Source organism: Lycium barbarum, chromosome 9 (assembly GCF_019175385.1).
Source record: "Lycium barbarum isolate Lr01 chromosome 9, ASM1917538v2, whole genome shotgun sequence".
NCBI lineage: Eukaryota > Viridiplantae > Streptophyta > Magnoliopsida > Solanales > Solanaceae > Lycium > Lycium barbarum.
The window spans coordinates 9,244,148-9,269,575 of record NC_083345.1 but is presented as its reverse complement, the minus strand read 5'-3'; the positions used below and the strand labels follow the sequence as shown (position 1 = coordinate 9,269,575).

At 34.5% G+C, this 25,428-nt stretch overlaps 3 protein-coding genes across 3 annotated transcripts; 2 read left to right on the top strand and 1 right to left on the bottom strand.

Annotated features, from left to right (window-relative positions):
• The first annotated feature begins 6,828 nt into the window (after positions 1–6,828).
• On the top strand, positions 6,829–10,675 carry LOC132609549 (plastid-lipid-associated protein 6, chloroplastic). Its single transcript, XM_060323599.1, has 4 exons — positions 6,829–7,204; positions 9,635–9,871; positions 10,050–10,176; positions 10,288–10,675. Exons 1-4 carry the CDS (start codon positions 6,944–6,946, stop codon positions 10,500–10,502), a joined length of 840 nt encoding a protein of 279 aa, XP_060179582.1. The 5' UTR covers positions 6,829–6,943; the 3' UTR covers positions 10,503–10,675.
• Positions 10,676–12,482: 1,807 nt separating this feature from the next.
• On the top strand, positions 12,483–16,677 carry LOC132610920 (kinesin-like protein KIN-10A). The gene is made up of 6 exons (XM_060325328.1): positions 12,483–13,421; positions 14,051–14,206; positions 14,311–14,418; positions 14,520–14,630; positions 14,722–16,134; positions 16,211–16,677. The coding sequence occupies exons 1-6, from the start codon at positions 12,753–12,755 to the stop codon at positions 16,496–16,498; spliced, it is 2,745 nt and encodes a 914-aa protein (XP_060181311.1). The 5' UTR covers positions 12,483–12,752; the 3' UTR covers positions 16,499–16,677.
• A 2,711-nt stretch (positions 16,678–19,388) lies between these two features.
• LOC132610658 (glycolipid transfer protein 1-like) lies at positions 19,389–22,360 on the bottom strand. The gene is made up of 7 exons (XM_060324978.1): positions 22,247–22,360; positions 21,169–21,300; positions 20,773–20,828; positions 20,191–20,321; positions 19,931–20,066; positions 19,650–19,781; positions 19,389–19,564 (listed from the first exon to the last, which is right to left on the bottom strand). The coding sequence occupies exons 2-7, from the start codon at positions 21,284–21,286 to the stop codon at positions 19,529–19,531; spliced, it is 609 nt and encodes a 202-aa protein (XP_060180961.1). The 5' UTR covers positions 21,287–21,300; positions 22,247–22,360; the 3' UTR covers positions 19,389–19,528.
• Between the last annotated feature and the right edge of the window lie 3,068 nt (positions 22,361–25,428).

Here is a 25,428-nt window from a genome sequence, read left to right as displayed (position 1 = left end):
AGGCGAAGGACAAAAATTAAAGACTAGCAATTTTGAGGAGAAAATTAAAGACCAATGCCTTTGAAGGGAAATCCACGCAAAAAAAAATCAGGATTTGAAGTGTATAAGTTTAGAATTGTAGCTCTTTTTAATTAAATTGATTGTACATTAATATTTATGCATATTAAATAAAATTCTTAAGACAAATATAAGATTCGGACCAAAGTTACGAAGTTCGATTGATTTCATATTTTGATCTCCGGCTTCGCCCCTATTCTCGATGATAGGCCAACACATCAAGCTGATTTATAGAATCTGAAATTCCAAGTTATGCAAATGCACAAAAAGGTTCTGTTTGCTGGACTCGATTGTTAATGAAGATTATTCGGAGGACTTGAACTTGTGACAGCCCTTGGAGTTGTTACATCAGGTTACTAAATTAATGTAATGTTTATCATAAAGATTTATCTATTAATTAGTTTATAAGTAAGTAATATAATTATATAAATATTTTCTTATACTGATTAAATTTATTAAATATTTTTCAAATTAGCAAAGCATGAAAGTTATACTCCAAAACATGCTCAGGAAAGAGAAAGAGTTGCATAACTTGGTTTCATTTTCTTTTCATGCCTGATGCAACATTATTACTCTCTCCGGATAAAAAAAAAAAGTCCACTTAACCTTTTTTTCTTGGATAAAAAAAAGAGTTCACTTAGCAAATTAAGAAAGAATTAATCTTGTTTTTTCATATTTGCCCCTATTAAGTGTTATATGATCAAGTCCCAATGCCTATTTAATTAGGGATAGTTTAGTCAAATTACCTATTTTTGTCTAGGAGTTAGTATTTTCTTAAGGGGTGTACAAATGGCTAAGTGGACTATTTTTTTTATCCGGAGGGAGTATAACAAACCAAAACAAGGCCCCAAAAGGAAGAAGAAAAACAAAAAAGTCCAACAAAATCTATATGTCCTAGTTTCAATTGATGTGAACTTATTTTTTAGTTTGTTTTTAAAATAATTAATTTTTTGCTTAATTTAAAAATAATTTAATTTAAATTTCTCAATTTTATCTTTAATGTTAAGTTTTTTTTTTTTTTTTGGTAACTATGCATTTTATTCATTACCAAAGGATAACATTACAAAACTGAGCAAACCCACCACAGGCTGCTTTCGCTATATACTGATTGTTCTCTAATCCTATCCCACTGCCAGGAAACAGATGGCACACCTCCTAAGGAGACTTTCCCTTGCTTCACTAAGCTAGTAGTAAGATGATCCTCAATACCGCATCTATACTCAACCTCAAAATAAGCATTTTCGAAGTAATATACTGACTGCTGGAGTAGCTCGAAAATTGCAGCTACAGGCGATGTCCCTTGCAATTGCTTCCTCTGTTTGTTGGCGCTTGTAAAATATTCTCGTGTTCCTTTCCCTCCAAACTGCATTGACATACTCCGTATACACCATTCTTAACAAACTTGCTTGAGTTGTCTTGCCTTTGGTTCTAGTAAGCACCTCCTTCATATGTAGTTCCCAGTTCCCTCTATCTGGCCAATTTAATCGTAGCTAGCTCCTTATTCTTCTCCATAGATTTTGAGCAAATATGCAGTGAAGAAATAAGTGATCTCTGTTCTCATTCTCAACTGTACATAACACACATAGTGGATCGACGGGTAGGCCCCATTTCAATAACTTGCCCATTGTCATGAGTCTATTTTGGACCTGTAACCATAACGTGAAGAGAGCTTTAGGCTCGGCGGTGTTCCTAAACATTAGTGTCCTCCAACTTACCTTAGGCAATGGTCCTAGGAGGTGTAAATAGATCTGGTGTATGTAGCTCCTTTTGGTGTTCCCTGTGAGACTTATTTGGCTTATCTCCTCCCTGAAGCCTATGATTTTCCTGACCATCCAACTTGCTTGGGTTGGGATGTGCATCTCATTCAGTGTTTGCCCTTTCATGTAATACACATGGATCCATTTAATCCACATTTTGTCCTCTTTCTTGGCCAGATCCCAACAATTATTTGCTACAGCTGCCTTGTTCCATAGCTTTAGATTTGGTAAATTCAAGCCCCCAGCCGTCTTAGATGAGCACATTCGCTGCCAGGACACCAAAGTTCTTTTAGTAATAATGTTGGATCCGGACCAGATGTAACTCCTGCAATATGCTTCGACTGCTTTCATAACTTTGGCCGGAAAGACAAAAATTTGAGCCAGTATGACTGAATGCCAAAGAGTACAGTCTTTACTAATTGCACTCGACCAGCATAAGACAATTTTTTCGCAGTCCATGAAGAAATTTTCGCAACTATCTTAGTTATCAGTGGTTGCCACTGTGTAATTTTCAGCTTCCTTGTGTCTAGGGGAATACCTAGATATTTGAAAGGTAATTCCCCAGCCACATATCCCAATTGTCTCATGATCAGGTCTTTTTCAGTGTCTTTAACACCCCCCAAATACACAGAGCTTTTATTTAAATTCGCTTGGAGTCCAGATGCCTTTGAAAAGATCAGGATTTTCTCTTGGAGTTGTACCACTGATTTATGATCACCTCTTGTGAATAAGAGTAGATCATCCGCGAAGCTTAAATGGGTGATGCCGAGTTTGCCACATCTTGGATGGTATTTAAATTGTTTATCTTCTTTGAGCTCGTTGAGGTTTCTACTTAAATACTCCATGGCTATGGCAAAGAGGAATGGAGAGATGGGATCTCTTAGCCCTTTAGCTGCATTGAAAGGTTTAGTAGATTCCCCATTTATAACTATTGAATAGTTCACCGTTTTAACACACCCAAATATCCACTCTCTGAATTTTGTAGGAAACCCGAGGCCCTCCATAACTTGCTCCAAGTATGGTCATTCCACCAAATCATAGGCTTTTTGCATATCTACTTTAATCATACATCTCGGTGAAATGTGCTTTCTAGCATAGGACTTCACCAATTCATGGGCAAGAATCACATTGTCCGAGATTTTCCCGCCTGGTACGAATCCTGATTGTGCCTCTGAGATTATTGATGGAAGTACTTTTTGGAGTCTAGCCGCTAACACTTTAGCAATAATTTTGTATAGCACTATACATCAAGCGATAGGTCGATAATCCTTTATAGTAGTAGGATTAGAGACCTTGGGAACCAAAGTGATGGCTGTACAATTAACGCCTTTGTACAGCTGCCCTGTGTCAAAATATTCAAGTACTGCCTCAGTAATTTGTTTTCCAATTATACTCCATGCTTTCTTGAAAAAATAAGCATTATATCCATCCACTCCCGGAGATTTATCATCGCCAATTCCACATAGGCCATCATACACCTCTTGATCTGTTATTGCAACACACAACATTAATTTTTGGTGACAATCCAGCATAGGTCCCTTCCTCATTGTGTTTCTACTGACAGCAGGAAGCGCATAAGCAGAGCTACCCATCAAGCTTTTGTAAAACTGGATGATTTCTTCTTGGATGGCTTCGGGATCAGTCAATTGTGCACCAGTGATTGCTGTGAGTTCATTGATATGTTTTCTATGCTTTCTCTCCTTCATGACAGCACTAAAGTATTTGTTGCTATTAATGTTAAGCTTTTACAACAACACAACTATTAATATATTTAACGTGATAAATTTTAAAAGTCTTACTTTCTTAAAAAAAAAAAAAAATCGGTACAAGGCACTAAAAAGGTAGAAAGGAAATATTAATGGGATATTACAAACATCTCTACACTGATGGCTCCACATTGCTACTGACTACTAATATTAAACGTGACAATATTAAATGTCTTACTTACTTCAAAAAAAGAAAAAGAAAAATTGTACCCAATTAAATAAGTGTGCGTCAACTGAAAACGAGGTACAAAAAACAAAAAAAAAGTAGAAAGAGACAAAGGGAAGGCCAAATGGGATATTACAAGCATCTTCACGTCTTATGGTGCCCGCATTATTACCTGCCATACATATGATATCACAAGGCACAATTTCGACCACCACGCTACCGAAAAATGGGTCCCGTTGATTTTCGATTCAACACAAAACTAGACAATTAAACCTACTACTAGTACCACCTTTTACTTATCCATTTTTGACTATGCACATCTCTTAAAAAATAATATTTCTTCCGTTTCAATTTATATAAACTCATTTGACTGGGCACAACATTTAAGAAAGAGGGAAGACATTTGAAACTTGTGGTTCAATAAGCCTTGAAAATTTATGTGGCTGTAAATCATTCGTAAAGTGAATTTGTTTCTAAATTAGGAAAGAGGTCATTCATTTTGACACGGACTAAAAAGAAAATAGGTTCAAACAAATTGAAACAGAGAGAGTACATAAAGTGCATAATTACCAATATACCCATATTAAATGGTGTATATTTTTATTGGATTTAAAAAATGATTTGAAGTGAGTATTTAATACTATGGGTAAAAATAGGAAAAAAGAAATTATCTTGTCTTGATATGCTAAAAGTGACAAGTAAAAGTGAAAATTTATTTTTAGAATATTGGACAAGTAAAAGTGAACGGAGGGAGTAAAAATTTATCTTGTAATTAGTGTATAAGTAGTATGATTGTGTAGATAGATTCTCACAGTAATTGAATTAATTAAAAATATTTTTATACTTTCAATACATGAAAGTTAAACTCCAAAAAATGCAGAGAAGAGAAAGAGCTGCATAACTTGGTGTCGTTTTCTTTTCTTGCTTGATGCAACATTACACTAGCAAAGTCTTGTTTGCCCCTTCTCCCCAACAAAAACAAGGTCCCAATGGAAGAAGAAAAATAAAAAATTCCAAAAATATCTATCAATATTTCATTTTCAATTTCATGTGAACCTATCTTGTTTAGTTTGTTTAAAAAACAAAACAAAAACAAATCTTTGCTAAATTTAAAAATAGTTTAATTAAAACTTCAAATGTTTACCTTGAATGAAATTTTTTATAGCAACAATTATATTATAATATGTTAAGGTAATAATATAAAGTGAATGTGCCTAAGTTTTACAAAGTGATAGTTAGACCACTTATGTTGTATGGGGTGGAGTGTTGGCCAGTCAAGAACTCACTCGTCCAGAAGATGAAAGTAACGGAAATGAGGATGTGAAAATTAAGTTATGGGCATACTACGAGAGATAGACTTCAAAACAAAAATATTCAGGATAAGGTGGAAATGGCCTTCGTGGTTGACAAGATAAGGGAGGTGAGGTTGAGATGGTCCGGACATGTGAAGAGCTGATGCACAGATGCCCCAATAAGGAGGTGTGAGCAGTGGCGGAGCCAAGATTTCCGCCGAGGGGGTTCAAAAAATAAAAAAGTAAACATACGAAGAAGCTTAAGGAAGTTCAACATCTACTGTATATACATAAAAATAACTTTAACTTTGTAAAAACAGTGTTTTTACCCTCGGCTCTATGTGGCTCCACCACTGGGTGTGAGAGGTTGACTATGGTGGGACTGAGGAGAGGCAGAGGTGGGCCGAGAGAGGTGATTAGACACGTTATGACAAACCAGTAGCTTATTAGGACATAACCCTAGATAGAAGTATATGGAGGTCGAGGATTAGGGTAGTAGGTAGTCGAATGTTATCTAGTTTCTCTTACAATATAGTTATTATTACTCTCCTACTACCTTAGTCTTCGATTTTATTATTACCCGTTGTTTCTTTTACTTCGATTATCGTATTATTTGTTGTTGTTGTTATTGTTATTTACTCAACTATTTTCAATATGACTTCTTTACTACTATATTTCCTTTCCATACCGCTTTTGATATGCTTTACTTGAGTCAAGGGTCCATAAAAAATAACCTCTCTATCTTCACAAGATAGTGATAAAGCAGAGTATACACCACCTCCCTAAATCGCACTTGTGGGAGTTCACTGAATATGTTGTTGTTTAAAGTAATAAACTTCAAAAGTCTTAAATTCTGCATTCCAATCAAATACACATCAATTAAAACGGAAGTACACTTTTTTTTTTTAATTACATAGGGGTTAGGGGATGGAAAATGCAGGAGGAGATTATAATGTGGAGATTCGAACCCTCACCAATAAGATTAAAGTTCAGGTAGCCAACTATACTAAACAAGTAGCTTAAGAGAAAAAGTAACTATGAAAGGGATACCACTAGGGGTGGGCATGGTTTGGTATATACCGATTACCATACCAAAATCGATTTTTTTTTATAGCGTGGTTTTGATATTATGGTACTTGATACAGTATTTGGTATGCATTTTTAAAAAGTTCGGTATTCAGTATTTATAAATAATATGCCGAAATACCGAATACCATACCGAAATATATAGTTACATATACAAGTCATATATATTAATATTTTAATACTAATAAATATATAAACAAGTATTAATGCAAAATTAATTGTTTAAACATTGGAATTTTGATTAATCTATTTTAATTGAAATGCCTTTTTGTTAATGGATTTACGAAGGAGATTAATTGTGCTTCTTTTGAATATATTTACATGTGCAGGTGTTGATACAATATAACTGAGACGGTTCTTGAATAGCTGAAGTCGTAATTATCTATTATATAAGTATACGTAAGTCGAAGTTAAACCAACCATGATTACCAATTTATCATATCGAAAAATACTGAAATCGAATTAAAAATTACCAAACTATACCAATTAATTTGATATGATAATGATATAATATTTTTAAAAATCAAAAATCAAAATTATCACACCAAACTTTTCAGTATCATACCACACCGTACATGTCCACCCTAGATACTACAAGCATCTCGACATTGGTCGTGCGGTGGCCAATTGCTACCGACCTATAGCATGACAGGGCACATTTAGGACCAACCACGTTATTGGAACTTGGTCCATCAGACCATCACCCTTTCTATTCTAACCATAAACCTGTTACCACCAATCAAACTCTTCCTTTTTCTCTTTAAATACTACCTTTCCTTAATTGAGTTGAAATTCATTAATTCAGCTCAACTCAACCAAATGGCTTCTCTACTTCACTCTACAATTCCCCTTTCTCACAACAATCATTCTTCACCTTCTTTACCATCTTGCCATTCTTTGCCACGTCATGTAAGCAAGAGAAGTAGTGAAAGATTATTAGATGAAAAGAGAAGTTTAATTTGCAAGGCTGGTCTTGATGATGCAGTGTCTTCAGGTATTGATGATGCAATCTCTTTCACTGAGAAACTACCTGACCGTATTGATGAAGCTAAAGCTGCCTCACTCAAACTCAAATTATTGGTATCTCCTTAACTACTCTCTTAATCTTGAATTATTAATCTTTTTTGTTCTAACTAACTTCCCTATATATATACAGTTATTTATGTTTTCCTTTGATGGGTGTGTCTTGGATTCTTTTTCTTGATTATTGGTAATTGTCTTATGAAATTTTCATTATCTTGTGGTAGATAGGCTAGAGTTGATTTCTCAGACTAATAGTTATTATCTCAGAGAGTCGTTTTCTTTGTTGGAATCAAGAACAAAGGTGACTCTCTGAGATAATAACTATTAGTTGACTGTACATCTAAGAAAATCAACCCCATATAGCTGACTGACTCCAAATAGTTTGGGGTTGAATAGTTGGATTGAATTGAATTTCTTGGCTTGATTTCTAGTTTCTCTTATGTAAGTACATAGTTATCCAAGTAATGTTCATCTTAATTGTTACCACCTAAACAACTCGAGTTACTGAGGGATTAAGTGTGATGAGGTAAATGATAGATCAAGGCTAAATCTACCTCTATTGCTTCCCTCTAAATTGATACATAAATTTTGAAACTTTAAGTTTGTGATTTAAAGTTACAGCCCTTGCAATTACAGCTTACCGAGGACATGACCTTAGATAGGAGGGTTTGGAGGACCCAAATTAGGGTAGAAGGCTAGTAGATAATCTCGTTATCCGTTCTTATTTTCTGTGCTTTGATTATCCTGTGGTATCTGTGTCGCTTGCATTATTTTATTTTATATTATTTCATTTCCATATCACTTTGAATCTCTTAGCCTTATCTGACTTTTTTTATGCTTTTATGCTTTTCTTGAGTCGAGGGTCTTTCAGAAACAGTCGTCCTACCTTGGTAGGAGTAAGGTCTGCGTACACTCTACCTTCCCCAGACCCCACGATGTGGGATTTCACTGGGTTGTTGTTGTTGTTGTAAGTTTGTGATTTGATATTTGGAATTTGATTACAGGACAGACTTTGCATACTAGTACCAGGAATTACACGCACTTATTTGGATACCATATGTTTATAATGTATCCTATTTGTACATATGCAAAATTTTGGAAATTCCTAAAGTTCGTTGGGTCAGAATCAAATTTGGATCCTGGTGGTGGTTATGCGGATATTAATCGTAGAGATTAATCATCAATTTAATTCAAATGGTTTTCAAATGTAAGATATACTTAACTATCTTTCCAGTTTCACGTTATGTCCTGCAATAACTTGAATTCCTCTACATATTCTTGCTAATATAGGATGTTCAGTATTTCAATTATGCTTTCAATGTGTTATTTAAGAGGTTTAGTTGGTTACTTGTAACCATGTTATTCCTACGTGTTCTCTAAATTGTATACTCAATATCTTAAGACATGATTCACAACAATATCAGCATTTAACGAAATGGCCATTTCAATACGCGGCACATACTTCTATTTCAAAACTGTGGTTGTATCTATATTATCATGTGGTTTCTTCATTGGATCCTAACTGACAAGCAACATGAATGTACATATTGTTTTGCACGAAGAGAGTCCAAAAATTTGTGATTATCACAATATGGGTTATCAGATGAGAATATACTTTTGAAAGTGCTGAATTTCTGTTATTTGACTTATTTGTAATAACAATTAATAAAACGATGGCAGGCATTCTTCTTCCTGTTAGAAATATATGGCTTCTAAGATTCATACAGAACCAATCTGTTAACCTTTCTGATGTGTTTATTCTTCAACCATTATGCAATAGTCAGCTGTGAACTGATATTCAACTCAATGTTATACTTCAAAACAGTTAATATTAGCTACGGGCATGTAGTGTAGCATTTACAAAGATAATGCACAAATTGGGTTTATAATAACCTGCATCTGTATCTATTTATCTATCTGACAACAATTGCTTACTGTAGGTTTTGACTTTTCCTCAACGTCTGTATAAATTAATGTTGCAGAGATATCTGTCATAAGTCATAACAATGCTAATGACCATACAGCCCATGCTGGTAGATTGCTGTAGACTGTAGAAGCCGAGAAGCAGATAACATTTAGGTCAAGGTGCGGATGTTTAGGGAAAAAAGAACCATAGAGTGTCTTTTTACAACTGAATCAGGATCCAAGTGATTACTGATGCTTGAGTTTGAGAATCAGAGAATACACCTTGCCAGTTAATTCTTTGAATGAAGAAGAATTTCCAAACCGACTAGTTTCTTTTCCCCCAAACTTAAAGAGGAAATGTATACTCATTGGCTTTAAGAATTTCCATGACCTCTCTTCTTACTGTTTGAAGTTTTTTTCTCTTTTCCATGGAGTTTAATCTTTCTAATTTTAATTTTTCATACAATGACATATCCTTATAAATCATCTGCCACTAAAGCTATAGGAGACATGGGTACTCTTGTTATATATTATAATTATAGCAAGTCAGGTTCCTCCTGAAAATGTTTTGATCACTTGCAGAGTGCTGTTTCTGGGCTGAACAGAGGTCTTGCTGCAAGTGAAGATGATCTAAAGAAGGCAGATGCTGCTGCCAAGGAGCTAGAATCTTGCGCAGGAGCTGTAGATCTCACAGCTGATCTTGATAAACTTCAAGGGAGGTGGAAATTGATTTACAGCAGTGCATTCTCATCTCGCACTCTTGGTGGAAGTCGTCCTGGACCCCCGACTGGAAGACTTCTTCCCATTACTCTTGGTCAGGTAAAGCTAAAAGAGCAGATTTAATTCTCTCTGAGCTGACTTTCCATGCATTTATACTGATCAATATGTGCGTTTTTTAGCTTGCTGCAGAACAATGTAGAGCATCCTATTTCACTGCTATTTGTCTTAATATAATTTTGATACACAGTAGCATAACTGGCTGATTTGGTTTGATCAGGTGTTTCAAAGAATTGATGTAGTAAGCAAGGATTTTGACAATATAGTGGAGCTTGAATTAGGTGCTCCCTGGCCTTTCCCACCTATTGAAGCAACTGCCACTTTAGCACACAAATTTGAACTGATAGGTTGGTTTTGTGTATTCTCTTATCTTTTCGGCCAAGAAAGTTGTCTTTATGCAGAACAGAAGTTTTAAGGTTTTCCTGACTCATGTCATTTTTATATATTTCCACAAATAGGATCATCCATGATTAAGATTAAATTCGAGAAAACTACAGTGAAGACAACCGGGAACTTATCACAGCTGCCACAATTAGAGGTGCCTCGGATACCAGATCAGTTCAGGCCATCATCAAATACAGGAAGTGGTGATTTTGAAGTTACGTACATCGATTCTGATACACGTGTAACAAGGGGAGACAAGGGAGAGCTTAGAGTTTTTGTTATCGCATAAGTTGGGCTGCAATATATATAGTTTTCCTACAATATTTTGTTGCTATAGTTTAATGTAACAACATATCAAATGTATAAATATGTTCAACATTATTCTGCTGGTCCACAGCTTGCAAAGTTGTAATGCTACTGCAAATTCGATTATGTATACAGTAAATTTGACATGTGAGCAAAGTTGTAATGCTACTGCAAATTCGATTATGTATACAGTAAATTTGACATGTGACTATTAACAGGCTAACAGCTGTGAGGAATTATGCAGTGAGATTTCAAGAATACATATGAGGTAGGGAGCAGCAATTATAATAGAAAAACTTATAGAATTACTCAACAACTCTGGAGTGATTTTTTTTTTTCCCCCACCCATTTAGGAGGATTTATAGTGTTTCCACACTTCCCCTCCAGTATGACTCGAACCCAGGACCTACCGGTCGTGGGTGGAGGTGCTTAACCACTGAGCCATCCCTCACTTGTCCAAGAATAAAACTGGCAATAATCCTATCCAAGAAAGACATACAAGAAGCTTTATGTAGTAAATAGACCAAACACAAATGCTCTTTGCGGGAGTCTATTCCCTTTGAAGTGGAACTGTTTGTGGTGAGGAATGTCGTTAATTGTGATGCTTGCTGCTTGGAGTCACCATTAATTCTATTTATTATTATGGTAAATTAGTGTATCAAGAAGTCAATCTTAAATCTTATTTCTGTTCGAGAAAGTCAATCTTAAATCTTATTTCTGTTCGAGGAAGTCAATCTAAGATCTTATTTCGGTTCAATACATTCACCTACGAGACTCACACAAAGTCAACCGATACATTCACCTACGAGACACACACATGGTCAACTAATATGTCCACCTACGAGACTCACACAAAGTTGATTGATAGATCAAAGAGCATTGCATAGCAATATATACATAGTTCGAGTTGAAAGCAGTGACAAAGTAAATGCCATTCCCCACAACTATAGAGTTCCATGATTCAAACCTCTCTTTGAATTAATGTCAATGCAATATGCAAGAAGTAGGATCATGGGAACATGGAGAACATAAAGGAAATAGGCTCCTCCATTTATTTAAGGATACACGAAATGATGAGGAGCCACTGATGTAAATGAACAACTATCTTGGTTTTGCTACTTGATAAGAAGAGCTTTGTAGAACTCCCTCCCAAAAAAAAAAAAAATCCTTTGATCTACACGTCCGTGTTAAATTAGTTGGGATAGAATATATAGATCATTTATCTAGCGTTTAGTAAATGCTAAAGTATTTAAAGTCAAAGGTCAAAATCAGCAAAAATGCATAAGTTAATCAACACTCGCCACCAACTTATGACCTTTCAGCTTATAAGCACATTTATTTTGACAAAGTATTTTACTTTATTACTTAGAAACAAGGCTACTCGTCTTTCCTTTCGAAAAAGAATTATCCCTATAAAAAAACATAGACAAATAACTTTGCTTTTTCAAACTTTATAACTTAGAAGCCAAAAAGACACAAAAAGAAGAAGAAAAGGTTGAAAGAGGCTTTTTAATGTTAAATTATCAGATCTTTTCGGATGTTTATTTACCAAGTTAAAAAGTAAAAGGTTAGAAGGCAAAAATTAAAAAGATAAATGCAGAAATTTTCGCCAGTTATCCCTTTTTTGGATGACCATTTCATAATATAATCATCTTTTTTTTTTCTTGCAACTTAGGGGAAGATCCGTTTTAAACAAACTGAAAATCTAACGAGAAGAAGTTAGATCATGATCTATAATATAATCATCAAATGCTATTTGCACAATCTTAAAAGAGGGATAATATTTAAATGGTGGCATAAAAAAGGGCTATTTGTGTAAATAAGCCAGGTAAATGACAGGTGAACTCAACTTGGGCTGGCCCAAGCCCAGCAAATCGTAATTTCAAAACAAAAAATTGAAACTAGCCGTTACCAAACGTCTAAAAGGTTTCATTTGAAGTTTTGAACTTTCAAAACAAAACATCCAAAATTACAAAACCAAATTTCTCTCTCTTCCATTCTGAAAAACCCCATTTCTATCTGCCCAAATTTTCCATTTTTAACTCTATGATCTCCACAAAAAATCAAATCTTGAAAATCCAATCAGTGACTAAAAAAGCCCCATTTCAAACCCCTCAATCTTGAAAATTCAAACAGTGACTGGATTTTAAATACTTAATCTTGGTCTGTAAAATCTTGAAATTTTCTTGAAAATTCAATCAGTGATTGTAAAAAAGAAACCCCATTTCATCAAATGGCTCCTACACCTTCATCAAAAAATCATACAACTCCAACTCCCTCATCAAAACTACACCAAACACATACAACTCCAAGAACCCCACATTCGAAACATCGTTTAAATTTCAACTCAGTAAAACCCTCACCAAACCCTAATTCCACAACAATGAAAGAAGGGGCCCCACATCCCGAGCACCCCGTTGAGGTTATTGGTAGAATACGCGATTACCCCGATAAAAAGGAGAAATCTTTATCAGCTTTACAAGTAAATTCTGATAGTAGGTCTTTACGCGTTAGGACTGATATAGGGTATAGGGATTTTACCCTTGATGGGGTGTCGTTATCGGAGGAAGAGGACCTCGATGAGTTTTATAAGAAGTTTGTTGAGTCAAGAATTGATGGGGTGAAATTAGGGGATAAGTGTACTATAATGATGTATGGACCAACTGGTTCTGGAAAAAGCCATACCATGTTTGGTAGTTTAAAGCAGCCCGGAATTGTTTATAAGTCGTTGAGGGATATATTAGGTGATGGCAATGAAGATAGTGATGAGAAGGTTGGTGTTGGTACGTTTGTTCAGGTTACCATTTTGGAAATATATAATGAGGAGATTTATGACTTGTTATCGACGACTAATAGTGGTGGTGGATTTGCTTTTGGTTGGTCCAAGGCAAGTGCTTCTAAGGTAAAGAATAAAGTTTTCCGTCTGTATTTTGTTTTGCTAATGATAAGCTTCGCGAGTTTTTAGTATAACATGTTTAGTTCTGTATTATTGATTCTGCTATTGAACAGAATGAACCTTAACATTATATTGTGGTTTGAGAAAATTTTTGCTTTTTTATTCACTTGTAACCTGTGTTTATTTGTATCAAGCAAAATGCTTATAATGCGCTAGTTTTTAAATGTGCTAGCTTATGTACTTGAATTTGTAGCAGCCAGTACTAAGGTTTTTATTTTGTGCTAGCTGTGTTTATTTGTATCAAGCAAAATGCTTATAATGCGCTAGTTTTTAAAATGTGCTAGCTGATGTTCTTGTATTTGTAGCAGCCAGTATTAAGGTTTTTATTTTTTTAAGTTTTCATGTCAATAGCAATTCCGCTCGACTTGCTGCAGTTTGTGCAATATAGTTAGAAATTATAGTTAGAAATATTGATCTGCGTGGCTAATAGATGTTTATAGTTAGAAATTAGTACCTAAAGTCTGTTAGGCGATTATATAGGGTTATCATGTGAAACTTAATAAGAAATTAGGTACGACTGTGCTTACTGATTTTTATGTTTCTGTAAAATGATGGTCCTGTCTTTTACCTTGCAGGTGAAGCTGGAAGTTATAGGCAAAAAAGCAAAAAATGCAACTTTCATTTCGGGGACTGAAGCCATAAAGATATCGAAAGAGATCCAAAAAGTGGAAAAGAGAAGAATTGTAAAGAGCACTCTGTGTAATGAGAGGAGCTCGCGGAGCCACTGCATGGTATATGTTTAATCACTTTTCAAGGAAATAAGTTCATTCAATTTCTAGTTTTAGCTGTGCATAATCGTCTTCAATTTCTCTAAGGAGGCTAAATGTCATTGCAGATAATCCTTGACGTCCCAACAGTGGGAGGGCGACTTATGCTTGTGGACATGGCTGGTTCTGAGAATATTGAACAAGCTGGTCAAACTGGTTTGGAAGCAAAAATGCAGGTAAGAGTTCAGAATTCGCTTAGTTAAAGTAACTTAAAGAATATGACCCAACTGTTTGATATGATTGTGTCTTACTGGTATCTTGATATTAAATCTTGCAGACTGCAAAAATCAACCAGGGAAACATTGCATTGAAGAGGGTTGTTGAGTCTATTGCCAATGGTGATTCTCATGTGCCATTTAGAGATAGCAAGTTAACCATGCTATTACAGGTAAGTTTTGCATATATTGTTGATAGTATGGCAGATTGCTTTTTAAAGTGTTTATGTACTGTGAAAGTTGATTCAAAACTATTTTGTCTAGGACTCTTTTGAGGATGACAAGTCCAAAATTCTTATGATACTATGTGCAAGCCCAGATCCGAAAGAGCTTCACAAGACCATCTCCACTCTGGAATACGGTGCCAAAGCAAAGTGCATTGTCCGTGGTCCTCATACACCATTAAAGGAGAAAGGTGAGGATTCTTCATCCACTGTTATTTTGGGATCAAGGATTGCTGTTATGGATCAGTTCATATACAAGCTTCAGACGGAGAACAAGTTGAAAGAGAAAGAGCGTATTGAAGCTCAGAAAGAGCTTATGAAGAAAGAAGAAGAAGTTGCTATGCTTAGGGCCAAACTTGAGTTAGTACAAGGAAAAGGGACGGAGATAACTGAGGAAGAGATCAATGTTAAAGTAAATGAGCGAACTCAGATGTTGAAGAGTGAGTTGGAGAAGAGGATACAAGAATGTCAGAAGACGGCAGATGAAATTGTTGAAATGGAAAGGAGGAAGATGGAAGAAAGAATGTTCCAGCAGCAACAAGAATTCGAAATGCTCCGGAGGCGCTTGGAGGAGATGGAAGTTGAGCTTCGCCGCTCTAGGGCTGAAAGTGGAGGATCAGTAGAAGTGGAGGAAAATACTTTCGCAAAAAGGCTGCAGGAGATTTACTCTGAAGATGCAGGGATGGTAAAATCTATGGATTTGGACCAATCAATCGATATGGACAATGGAAAGAGGGACACCGGTAGCACTTTCCAAGCAATCTTTGGTTATCCTAACATAAACAATTCACGAGAAGTTGAAGATCCTGCCGTGTTGTTGCCACATTTCACCAATAAAGGCATCTTGAGCACTGTATTTGAAGAAGATGAAGAAGGCGATGATGAAGGGGATATAGAGAAGAATCCTCCTGTTGACGAGGAGGTGCAGAAGGAGGTCATTGAGGAAAAAACAATATGTTCCAGTCTGCTCGATCATGATGTTTGTATGGGTGCAGCCCCTTCTAGGCAAGCGCTTATTCAGAACATTTTCACACTCTGTGGAAATTATCGAGAGCTTTCAGGGAAGAATTTTGAAGATACTGATTCCTTATCACCTACAGTTAAGACAATCGGAGAGGATTATGCTGTAAAAGATTTTCATAATCCATCTGTGCTTGCTGCAGAAGTTTTCTCCAATGATCTTTTGCATCCTGAGACCATTAAAAAGTCAGCGGTTAATCGCACAAGAACTTTTAAGAGCTCTTATGATAAGGAAAATGATTCAAAGGAGAACTTCAATCCTACTTGTGGTGATCTGGAAGTCCATGTGAAATGGGAAGCCGCATCAAAAGAGAATCCTGGTGTGGAAACCACGCTAAAGGTTGATAAAGATTCATCTCTAGCTGATCTGCGCAAGCTGATTGAGATACACCTCGGTGCTGACAGTCCATCATTCACTTTCCTTGGAGTAGGGGTATGTTTATGCTTAACTGAATTTAGAAGACTGCTTATACTCTTTGATATTGAACTTTTTATTTTTGTGTAATTAGGATCCATCTGGTGCTCCAGTGCCTAAAGAACAGGAGCTAGTCACACCAGCAAGTAAGCTTCCAAAGTGCAACAACTTGTCACGTGGTCACCTAGTTTACTTACGTCCAGTGAAGGGAACACAGCGATTTAATCACCTGCCATTTACTCCGCTGGAAAATAAGCTTCCGTTAACTCCAAAGTCACATATCAAAGAAGTAGGTACTGGACTTTCTCCCAAAGTAGGAGAACATTTGAGTAGAACACCCTTTGTAACTGTCAAAAGATATCTGAATGAGAGTGTCAGTTGATATGCTCGCATGAGTTTGTGTGAATGTGAATCATGTATGTAATCACACGACGATATGATATTTTGCTCGAGTACATTGCATATGTACTCGTATTGGATTTAAATCGTGTGATGTGTTTTCAAATGCTTGGATTTCATGTCTTAATTCATACCTCTATTATTTTCATATTATTGATGGCACCACCAAGAGGATTTGGACTTAGAGATCATTAGATAGCTGATCTTCGCACGTGAGGCTTGTGCAAATCATTCAAATTACACTTATTGTGTTCAAGTAAATTGAATCATTGAACACTTCCAAACTTAATGGATAGCTTGTATTCGTCCTAATTTTACTCCTATAATTGTGCGTGCGCACCAACTACAGGTGAAAGATTGAGCACGCAAAAGAGCAAAATGAGTTTGGTGAACTTGACAAAGAAGAACTTCACAACGTGATCTAACAAGTAACATGTACTGACACTTAATGAAATGGTAAAATACTTCTGAAGCTGAAGTTGTCTTAATCAACAACCACCCCATATAAACCGGGGCGTATCTAGCTTGTTAAGTGGGGGTTCAATTGAACCCCTAACTTTCGAGGTGGAGCATAAATTTAGGGGTAAAAAATTAGTAAAATTGTAATATACAGTAGATATGAACCCCTAACTTTTAAAATATAATGGGTTCAATACTAAAAATCGTAAGATTGAACCCACAGAGTTTAAATGTTGGATCTGCCTCTGCATATAAAGTGTAGGCACAATTATATCTTTTCTTTTAAATTCAATTTCCAACTAGTGAAAATGATGTTAGGATTTTGAGGAATATATATAGATAGTAGGGGCATTTTATTAAAAGAGACTTTTGAGTTACTTATTTAAGAATTTAGGACTCAAGTTCTAAAAATTAGGTAAAAGGGACTCTATCCCCCTAAGTATTTTTAATTTACACAAAAACCCCTAATTTTTTTTAATTTACACAAAAACTTCTAAATTTTTTTAATTTACACAAAAACCCAAAAATAAAAGCACTTTTTACCACCCAAAAAAAAAAAAAAACTATACGTTTTTCTCTTAAAAAACACGCAAGCAACTATTGGTTGCTTATACAATAACCTTGTATCTCATTAAAACTAGGTAAACAACTAGTAGTTGTTTAAATAAATAAAGGTTGCTTATAATAAACAACACGAAGTTGTTTAAGCAACTCATTATTGCTTATACATGAACTCAATTGGAAATTAATTGATTGATCACAAATGAAAATTAACTAATATAAAAACCTTGTTTCTTGTAAAAACTAGTCATTTGATGAGTGATTAAATCCAACTTATTAATTTTATCATCAATTAATTGACTATACTAATAGTTTAAACAAAAATTTACTGATCCAGTGATAATGGAATCAATGTTGTTTGATTATATGAATATTAGAACATCAACTTATTGACTTGATAACAATTAAATATCAAACGAGTCGTTCAATGAGTTATTAAACCCAACTTATTAATAATATCATAATTGATCGCAAAATTGATTGACTCTACTAATAGTTTAACAAAAATTTACTGATCCAGTGATAATGGAATCAATGTTGTTTGATTATATGAATATTTGAACATCAACTTATTCACTTGATAACAATTAAATATCAAACGAGTCGTTCAATGAGTTATTAAACCCAACTTATTAATAATATCATAATTGATCGCAAAATTGATTGACTCTACTAATAGTTTAACAAAAATTTACTGATCCAGTGATAATGGAATCAATGTTGTTTGATTATATGAATATTTGAACATCAACGTATTCACTTGATAACAATTAAATGTCAAACGAGTCGTCCAATGAGTGGTTAAACCCAACTTATTAATAATATCACAATTGACCGCAAAATTAATTGACTCTACTAATAGTTTAACAATAACTTATTGATCTAGTGATAATGGAATCAATTTTGCGATCAATTATGATATTATTAATAAGTTGAGTTTAATAACTCATTGAACGACTCGTTTGATATTTAATTGTTATCAAGTCAATAAGTTGATGTTCTAATATTCATATAATCAAACAACATTGATTCCATTATCACTGGATCAATAAATTTTTGTTTAAACTATTAGTATAGTCAATTAATTGATGATAAAATTAATAAGTTGGATTTAATCACTCATCAAATGACTAGTTTTTACAAGAAACAAGGTTTTTATATTAGTTAATTTTCATTTGTGATCAATCAATTAATTTCCAATTGAGTTCATGTATAAGCAATAATGAGTTGCTTAAACAACTTCGTGTTGTTTATTATAAACAACCTTTATTTATTTAAACAACTACTAGTTGTTTACCTAGTTTTAATGAGATACAAGGTTATTGTATAAGCAACAAGGAGTTGTTTAAGCAACCAATAGTTGCTTGCGTATTTTTTAAGAGAAAAACGTACAGTTTTTTTTTTGGTGGTAAAAAGTGCTTTTATTTTTGGGTTTTTGTATAAATTAAAAAAATTTAGAAGTTTTTGTGTAAATTAAAAAAACTTAGGGGTTTTTGTGTAAATTAAAAAAATTTAGGGGGATAGAGTTCCTTTTAATTTTTTACCATAAGTTTACAAATATTTTAATTCAACCCTATCTCTTCATGAGATCTTCATAATTAACCCCTAATTAAATATTTATAACAAAAGAAAAGGAAAAAGAAATAGAAATCCCCTATTCTTCGTTTCACTCTCAAAAAGCCCTTTTAGCTCGTTTTCCCAAGAAACTCATGCGGATAAAATCACACCCGTGAACAGGAAATGAAAATATTAGAGTATCTTTCTTGGATTTATCAATTAACTCATCTCATTTCCTTTCCTTTTACCATATTAATTAAAATCTGTTGTAAAAAAGAAGCAACATTAGAACAGAGTAATATAACATGCGGCCAGAAAAATTATCATAGAACTTTAGCAGAACGAAATGACAACAAAAGCAACAGATGTGGTGAAAATTTGGGAGAAATATAACAATGCTGAAACTGGAGAAGTAGTCATCAAGGGAAGAAGTTGATCATGAAGCTTTCATACTGTCCAAGCCAACACTAGCCTGCAACAAAAAACATGCATCATTCACAAACTTCACACAACCTTAGTCCTGTTGAAAACTTGACAAAGAGTATTAAATGTCATACCAGGAATTTATGGATCTGCTGAAGTATAGGTGAAAACGTCGTACAGAACTTTTCCATATCACCATAGATGTCACCGGTGCCACCTATTACCTCCATGAACTTTTTCCTTTCTGGAGCAAGCTTTATTGCAACCTTTGGATTCACATTTAGAAACACATTAACAAACTTTACAGGTAGAAAAGATTAAATGTACATATAGCATTACACTCTTTTATGCCATTTTCTTTCGAAATCCTGGTATTAGGTCTACTATTAGACTGAAACCACAGTGAAGAAAATACCGTAAAGCTTGAACTAGCAAGCCATCCATGCCATTTCCTCAACGTCTTGGAGTAAGAATCATTGCAAGCTTGGGACATTGACCAATCTTGATGCAGGGCTAAATTGTGAAATAGCACCACTATGAAGTCCATGGCTCTGCAGCATTAGCAGAACGGTCGATTGGTCTAATTTATCTTAACACATTATGGAACCACAATTTGTTCATCAAATAAACGAACAAGTTGTCTGAAACGAGGATCATGGAGACATCGTCTCATACCTTGTTAACCATAGCAGACCGTTGGTACAGCTGGATGAAGATTTAGCAGTCTTTATCTCAACTTCTGCCTGTACAAAACTGTACAAGTAGTTGAATCTCGTTGGGTTATCGTTATACTTGGATTCTAACCTCTGTAAGGAAACAGGCATCGAGTAATTCACCATTAGGCCCAATGTAAAATACTTATGTTTCATGTGCTGTTCAAATTGTTAAATATAAGGTTGCAGCAACATTTTAAGTGCACAGTTGAACTTCTAGATCACTATTACTACTTGAGATGATTGTCGTAATAATGAAACATTGATGATCACTGAATTTGTCGAACCTGCAGTTTTTTTATTTTTGACATGAGATCTGTTACCACATATAACTCTAAAATTACTGGCCTTCTTTGAAATCTGCTCGACTTTAGAAGTTATTTAGGACACAATTTTTTGCATAATGGCTCAAGAAGAACCGGTTTATCTTAAATTAGAGTTTTTCAAAAGAACTTTAAATGATACTGTTACACATGAAATCTGCATCACAAGTCGTGATATTTGTAATATTTAAACAGAAGAAACAAAGAAATGACTAACTCACAGATATATTTCCGTTGATGTCAGATTTAACCACAGTCATAGCAGCTCCAAATTTATCTGGAATCACGGTGTCAAATGAATTGGAATCATTTCAAAACTTGAGATAATACAAATACAACTATAGATGAGAATTCAAATATGCATTAGTTGAGCACAGACTATGTGAACATCAGGCAACCTCTAGTAACAGAAATTGGCTTCAATATTAAAAATGTAACATTACATTGGCTAATTTTAGGCACTTGAAAATGAGCTATCGGATAGAATAAACCTATCGGATGACTGTATTTTCAGGTGTAACACACACAACTAATCATTTTCGTCAACACATTAAAGAAAATGGTATTACATCAATTTTCGAGTAACATTTAGGACAATTTTAGAGAAAAGTTTGAACCTAGAATTGGCAATACAAGTTTGCAAACTTCCAAGAAAGGCTTTGTCATCAGCTCCCCATGTTCAGACTTGACATGCTTCATTCCTTCCAAAGCAGGGGAAAATAGTGTTCCCTCCATATTTGCCTATTTTTCTGCACATAAAAAGCACAAAGCTTCCTATCACTTACCATTGAAAATACAGATCAAAACAAAAAAAGAAAAGAAAAGAAAATTATCAAGGTTAGAATGCAAGATTATGCTAGGCCTGCTATGTTGCTCGGACTTTCCAAAATTTTTGCCATACTGTGTCAGATCCTCTGTAAATACACAACTTTTGAATGATCCGACACACACATGTCGATAATTTTTTAAGAGTCCGAGCAACATAATGCTAGTGAACACATGGATCAAAAAGATTACGTAGACAGTGGTGAGACAAGCAAATTGCGCCAGTTTCCTCATAGAAAAGATGTTTCAGATACAACATAAAAGACGTAAAAAAGAAACCCCTAAATGTAACATTGTTATATCAAAATCCTCCCCCAACGCCAGCATTTCTGCCATAATCTTGAACCATCATGATCCCTGCAATCCACATCTTTTTATTGATAAGATTGGTTTTCTAGCCACTTTGCGTGCACTTTAACTATTTTGTATCTCACCTGCATAGGTTTTTCAGGCGACTTTACCCACCACAGCTTAGGCAGATGGGATAAAAATCATCTAACGCTTTTTGTCTCTAGAATATATTCTAATTTGGGCTAATTTTCCTTCTTATGATCCATTCAACCTCAAGAAGTTCAGTAATGAGCAAAACGGTCCCTCGTTTTTTTTTCATTGAAAGAAGAACCTATGATTAGCTTATCCTCAATTTTCCAAACGAATAATTTTAACAAGATTTTCCAATTTATGTCCTAGTTAATCCTAATTCGACATTAGAAATATAATGACAATATAATGACTCTTCGCCAATAACCAAGTACGTTTGTCTGTAAATTGTGACAGCTGAAAGATCACATCAAGAGAAAAGAAAAACAAAGATTTGAAACATGTCAAAGAATAATATCATAAGCATAACATGAATGATAGAAAAAGAACCTGGGATTTCAATGTTTAGATGTGGAACAATAAGGTTTGTAGGTCAGATGATTTTGTGTGTATTATTATTTAGAATTAATTGTTAGTGCATTGTGAGACATGCAAATTAGGAGAGGAGAGAAGGGAGTGATTGTCACGTTTAACGGTTTTTCAAATTAGCCGCTGCTTTTACGATATGTGCGGAAAAGGTCATGGTAGGGTAATGGAGTTTATGTTCCCCCCAATTTTGGTGCTCTTTTAATTTTTTTAAAACGAAAATAATATTAAAATAAATATATTTCTAACTAAAACACGGAACAATGTGTGTTAGAATTCGAAGCTTTGACAAGTAGAACTCTAACATAATATGTTAGAGTTAGATAATTTGCTGGAATTACAAGCTTCATGAATGATTCATGAAGTTCAATCACTTATCAGTTCAAACTTAAGTAACGATTCATGAAGTTTAACTTCATGCACAATCTAATTGTGAAAGTTTGCCGGAGTTTGAAGTTCCATGAACAAATTCAAGGAGTTTAAACTCCATGAACGAATTCTAGGAGTTTGAACCTTTATTGTCAAACTCTACAAATGATTCATGGAGTTTGACAGATAAATGTTTAAATCCCAATAAAAGTTTCTTAGAGTTTTTCCGTGTTTTAACTAACGATATTTTTATCAAAATTTTATTTTCGCATTAAAGTTAATAAAACACTAGATAATTTTGAAATGCTGGTTAAACTTAATTAGCAGTAAAATAATAGCTATTTGCCAATTTCTCCGCTATTTTTCAGATTGAAGTAACAAATAAATATGAAACACCAAAATAAAGTATCACTAGTCGATCAGAATCGTTCTTCTTAGAGGAATATGCAGAATTTCATTAATGCGAAAATGTACTGAGCTAGAAAAAAGATGAGGAAAATGCCTTAAATTTTACGTAGAGATAGAGGGTAGAGAGCATCTTTCTTCAAGGTCCATGCAGTGGCGGAGCCACATAGAGCCGAGGGTGTTCATCCGAACCCCCTCGGGAACCGCCTCAATGGAAAAAAAATACTATTTTTACAAGGTTAAAATTATTTTTTTATGTATATATAGTAGATGTTGAGCCCCATTAAGCTTCTTCGTATGTTTATTTTTTTATATTTTGAACCCCTCGGCGGAAATCCTGGCTCCCCCACTGGTCCCATGGTTTCACGTTGACCAATAACAAAAGTGAAATTTATTTTTAGTTAGATGCTTATTTCTTGCTCATGTTATTTTTTTTTTTGGTCGAAAGGGAAAATTTTATTGCAACCAAGTGTGAGAATTACAAAGCTACTAGTTCATTTGGACTCTAGAACTAGCTCCGACCTGAATTTCTATAGCCTATCTATACAACTGTTCTATGTGTAGGTAGGAAAACTATTCAAACTGTCCAGTACTTTGGACCATTTTCTTTGTTGCTGGCCTCTTAAATGAAGATGCAGTACCATCTCTTTAACGCGACATCTGAAGTCTCTACTGGTAGCCTGGAATCTCCTAGCATTACGTTCAGCCCATACATGGTAAATGGTAGCAGGCTAATAGAAATCCCAGTATGCCAGCTTGTGCCGCTGATCCCAGTAACGGATTCAGGATTTTCACTTCGAGTGTTCGAAAAAATAACTGGACCTAAATATACATTGTAATATATGTTCAGGGTGTTCAAAAATTAATATATGTACATGAACACAGAAAATTTACCTTAAATATACACTGTAATTTTCTTACTGCATCCGCCCCTGCTTACTATACAAACATTTAGGAGCCGTTTGGACATGAGATGAAATCATGTGATAAAATCATATTTGGACATGCTGTTTGGATTTCTTAAGTTGCAATTTTTTTTATAAACATAAAAACCCCACAAGTTGTGAAAACCATCAAAATTTTCCCAATTCTTATACAATCTTACTAAATAAGTAAATCATAGTTCATAGCAAAATTAATACGCTACTAGAGGACCTTTCTAAAAAATACAACATCAATTGATCAAACTTTAGTTCAATAAAAAGGAAAATTTAACATGAATAGTAATGTAACTACTCTTTAATATAATCATCCCACATGGTAAACATGATTGATAAATATATTATACCAACTTGCAGATTAATATTTAGGGCCTGTTTGGAAAGCCACCCAGGTAATTGGAATTGGGTGTAATTACACAGTTTGGCCTGTTTGTTTGACCAAGTAATTACACAGTTAGGTGGGAATTGGGTGTAATTGACAGGGTGTAATTACACTCTTCAATTCTCAAGGGGGAGCTGGAAGCCTTGACCAAAATAAGCTATTATTTAAATCAATTCACCAAAGTAATACGTTTTTAATTTTTTTTTACAGAACTAGCATAAACGTATTCCTGAGTAATGTATTAGGCATTATTTTATTCAAAAATTATAACGGAAAAAATAGCTGGGGTTAACGGTGTTAAAATCTAATTCGTGACTGTTAGTAACGTATTATTCCTAATACGTTACTGTCAGTAACGACTTTAGAGAATCCAAATACGAACAATCCTTCTATGTAATCTGACATTGACTGATGTTAAAGCCGTAACTAGGAGTTACGATTTTAGGATTAAACGTAACGGACAGTTACGTTTCTACTCAAACTAGGCATGCGCAAATCTTGTCGAGAATCCTGCAAATTGGGAATCTTTCTGATTGATTTGACTATAAAACGTGATCAATAGTTACGTTTTAATTGTAAAACGTGACACACAATAACGACACACTGCTAAAGTCCCTCTTCCTCATACTTTTTGAACAAACCACAGATCATTATAAAATATAGTGTATGAAACGAATGTTCAAACACATTCGAACAATTTTCAGCAAAGCTTCTACTTGTGTGGCCTATTGTTGGAACAACATTAAAAAATTCAACAGGTATAAGTTAATTAAGTCAAATATGTCGTAATATGTTAAAATAATACTATAGTTTTAATTTATTTTTCTGTTATATTAATAATAATAAGTGTCTTATTTTCGTGTGTAGGAGTAAAGATGGCCAATTTTGAACATAATGTGATGGTTGCTTTGTATTGGGGTGGCGAAATAATTACTGAAATGAACGGATTCAGGTACACTGAAGGTGCCAAAATGATTGTCAGCATGTTTATTTCAACGAACTATGCTGAATTGGTTGAACTATTGCATGAGAAGATGGGGACAAATAGT

Bases quoted from the DNA above. Each gene is read 5' to 3' on its own strand.
- LOC132609549 (XM_060323599.1), top strand. From the start codon at position 6,944: ATGGCTTCTCTACTTCACTCTACAATTCCCCTTTCTCACAACAATCAT. The intron at 7,205-9,634 runs GTATCTCCTTAA...GATCACTTGCAG, and splicing joins CACTCAAACTCAAATTATTG to AGTGCTGTTTCTGGGCTGAA. The intron at 9,872-10,049 runs GTAAAGCTAAAA...TGGTTTGATCAG, and splicing joins TTCCCATTACTCTTGGTCAG to GTGTTTCAAAGAATTGATGT.
- LOC132610920 (XM_060325328.1), top strand. From the start codon at position 12,753: ATGGCTCCTACACCTTCATCAAAAAATCATACAACTCCAACTCCCTCA. The intron at 13,422-14,050 runs GTAAAGAATAAA...TTTACCTTGCAG, and splicing joins CCAAGGCAAGTGCTTCTAAG to GTGAAGCTGGAAGTTATAGG. The intron at 14,207-14,310 runs GTATATGTTTAA...ATGTCATTGCAG, and splicing joins GCTCGCGGAGCCACTGCATG to ATAATCCTTGACGTCCCAAC.
- LOC132610658 (XM_060324978.1), bottom strand. From the start codon at position 21,286: ATGGAGGGAACACTATTTTCCCCTGCTTTGGAAGGAATGAAGCATGTC. The intron at 20,322-20,772 runs GTGAGTTAGTCA...GTTTCCTTACAG, and splicing joins ACATCAACGGAAATATATCT to AGGTTAGAATCCAAGTATAA. The intron at 19,565-19,649 runs GTATGACATTTA...TTTTTGTTGCAG, and splicing joins AGCAGATCCATAAATTCCTG to GCTAGTGTTGGCTTGGACAG.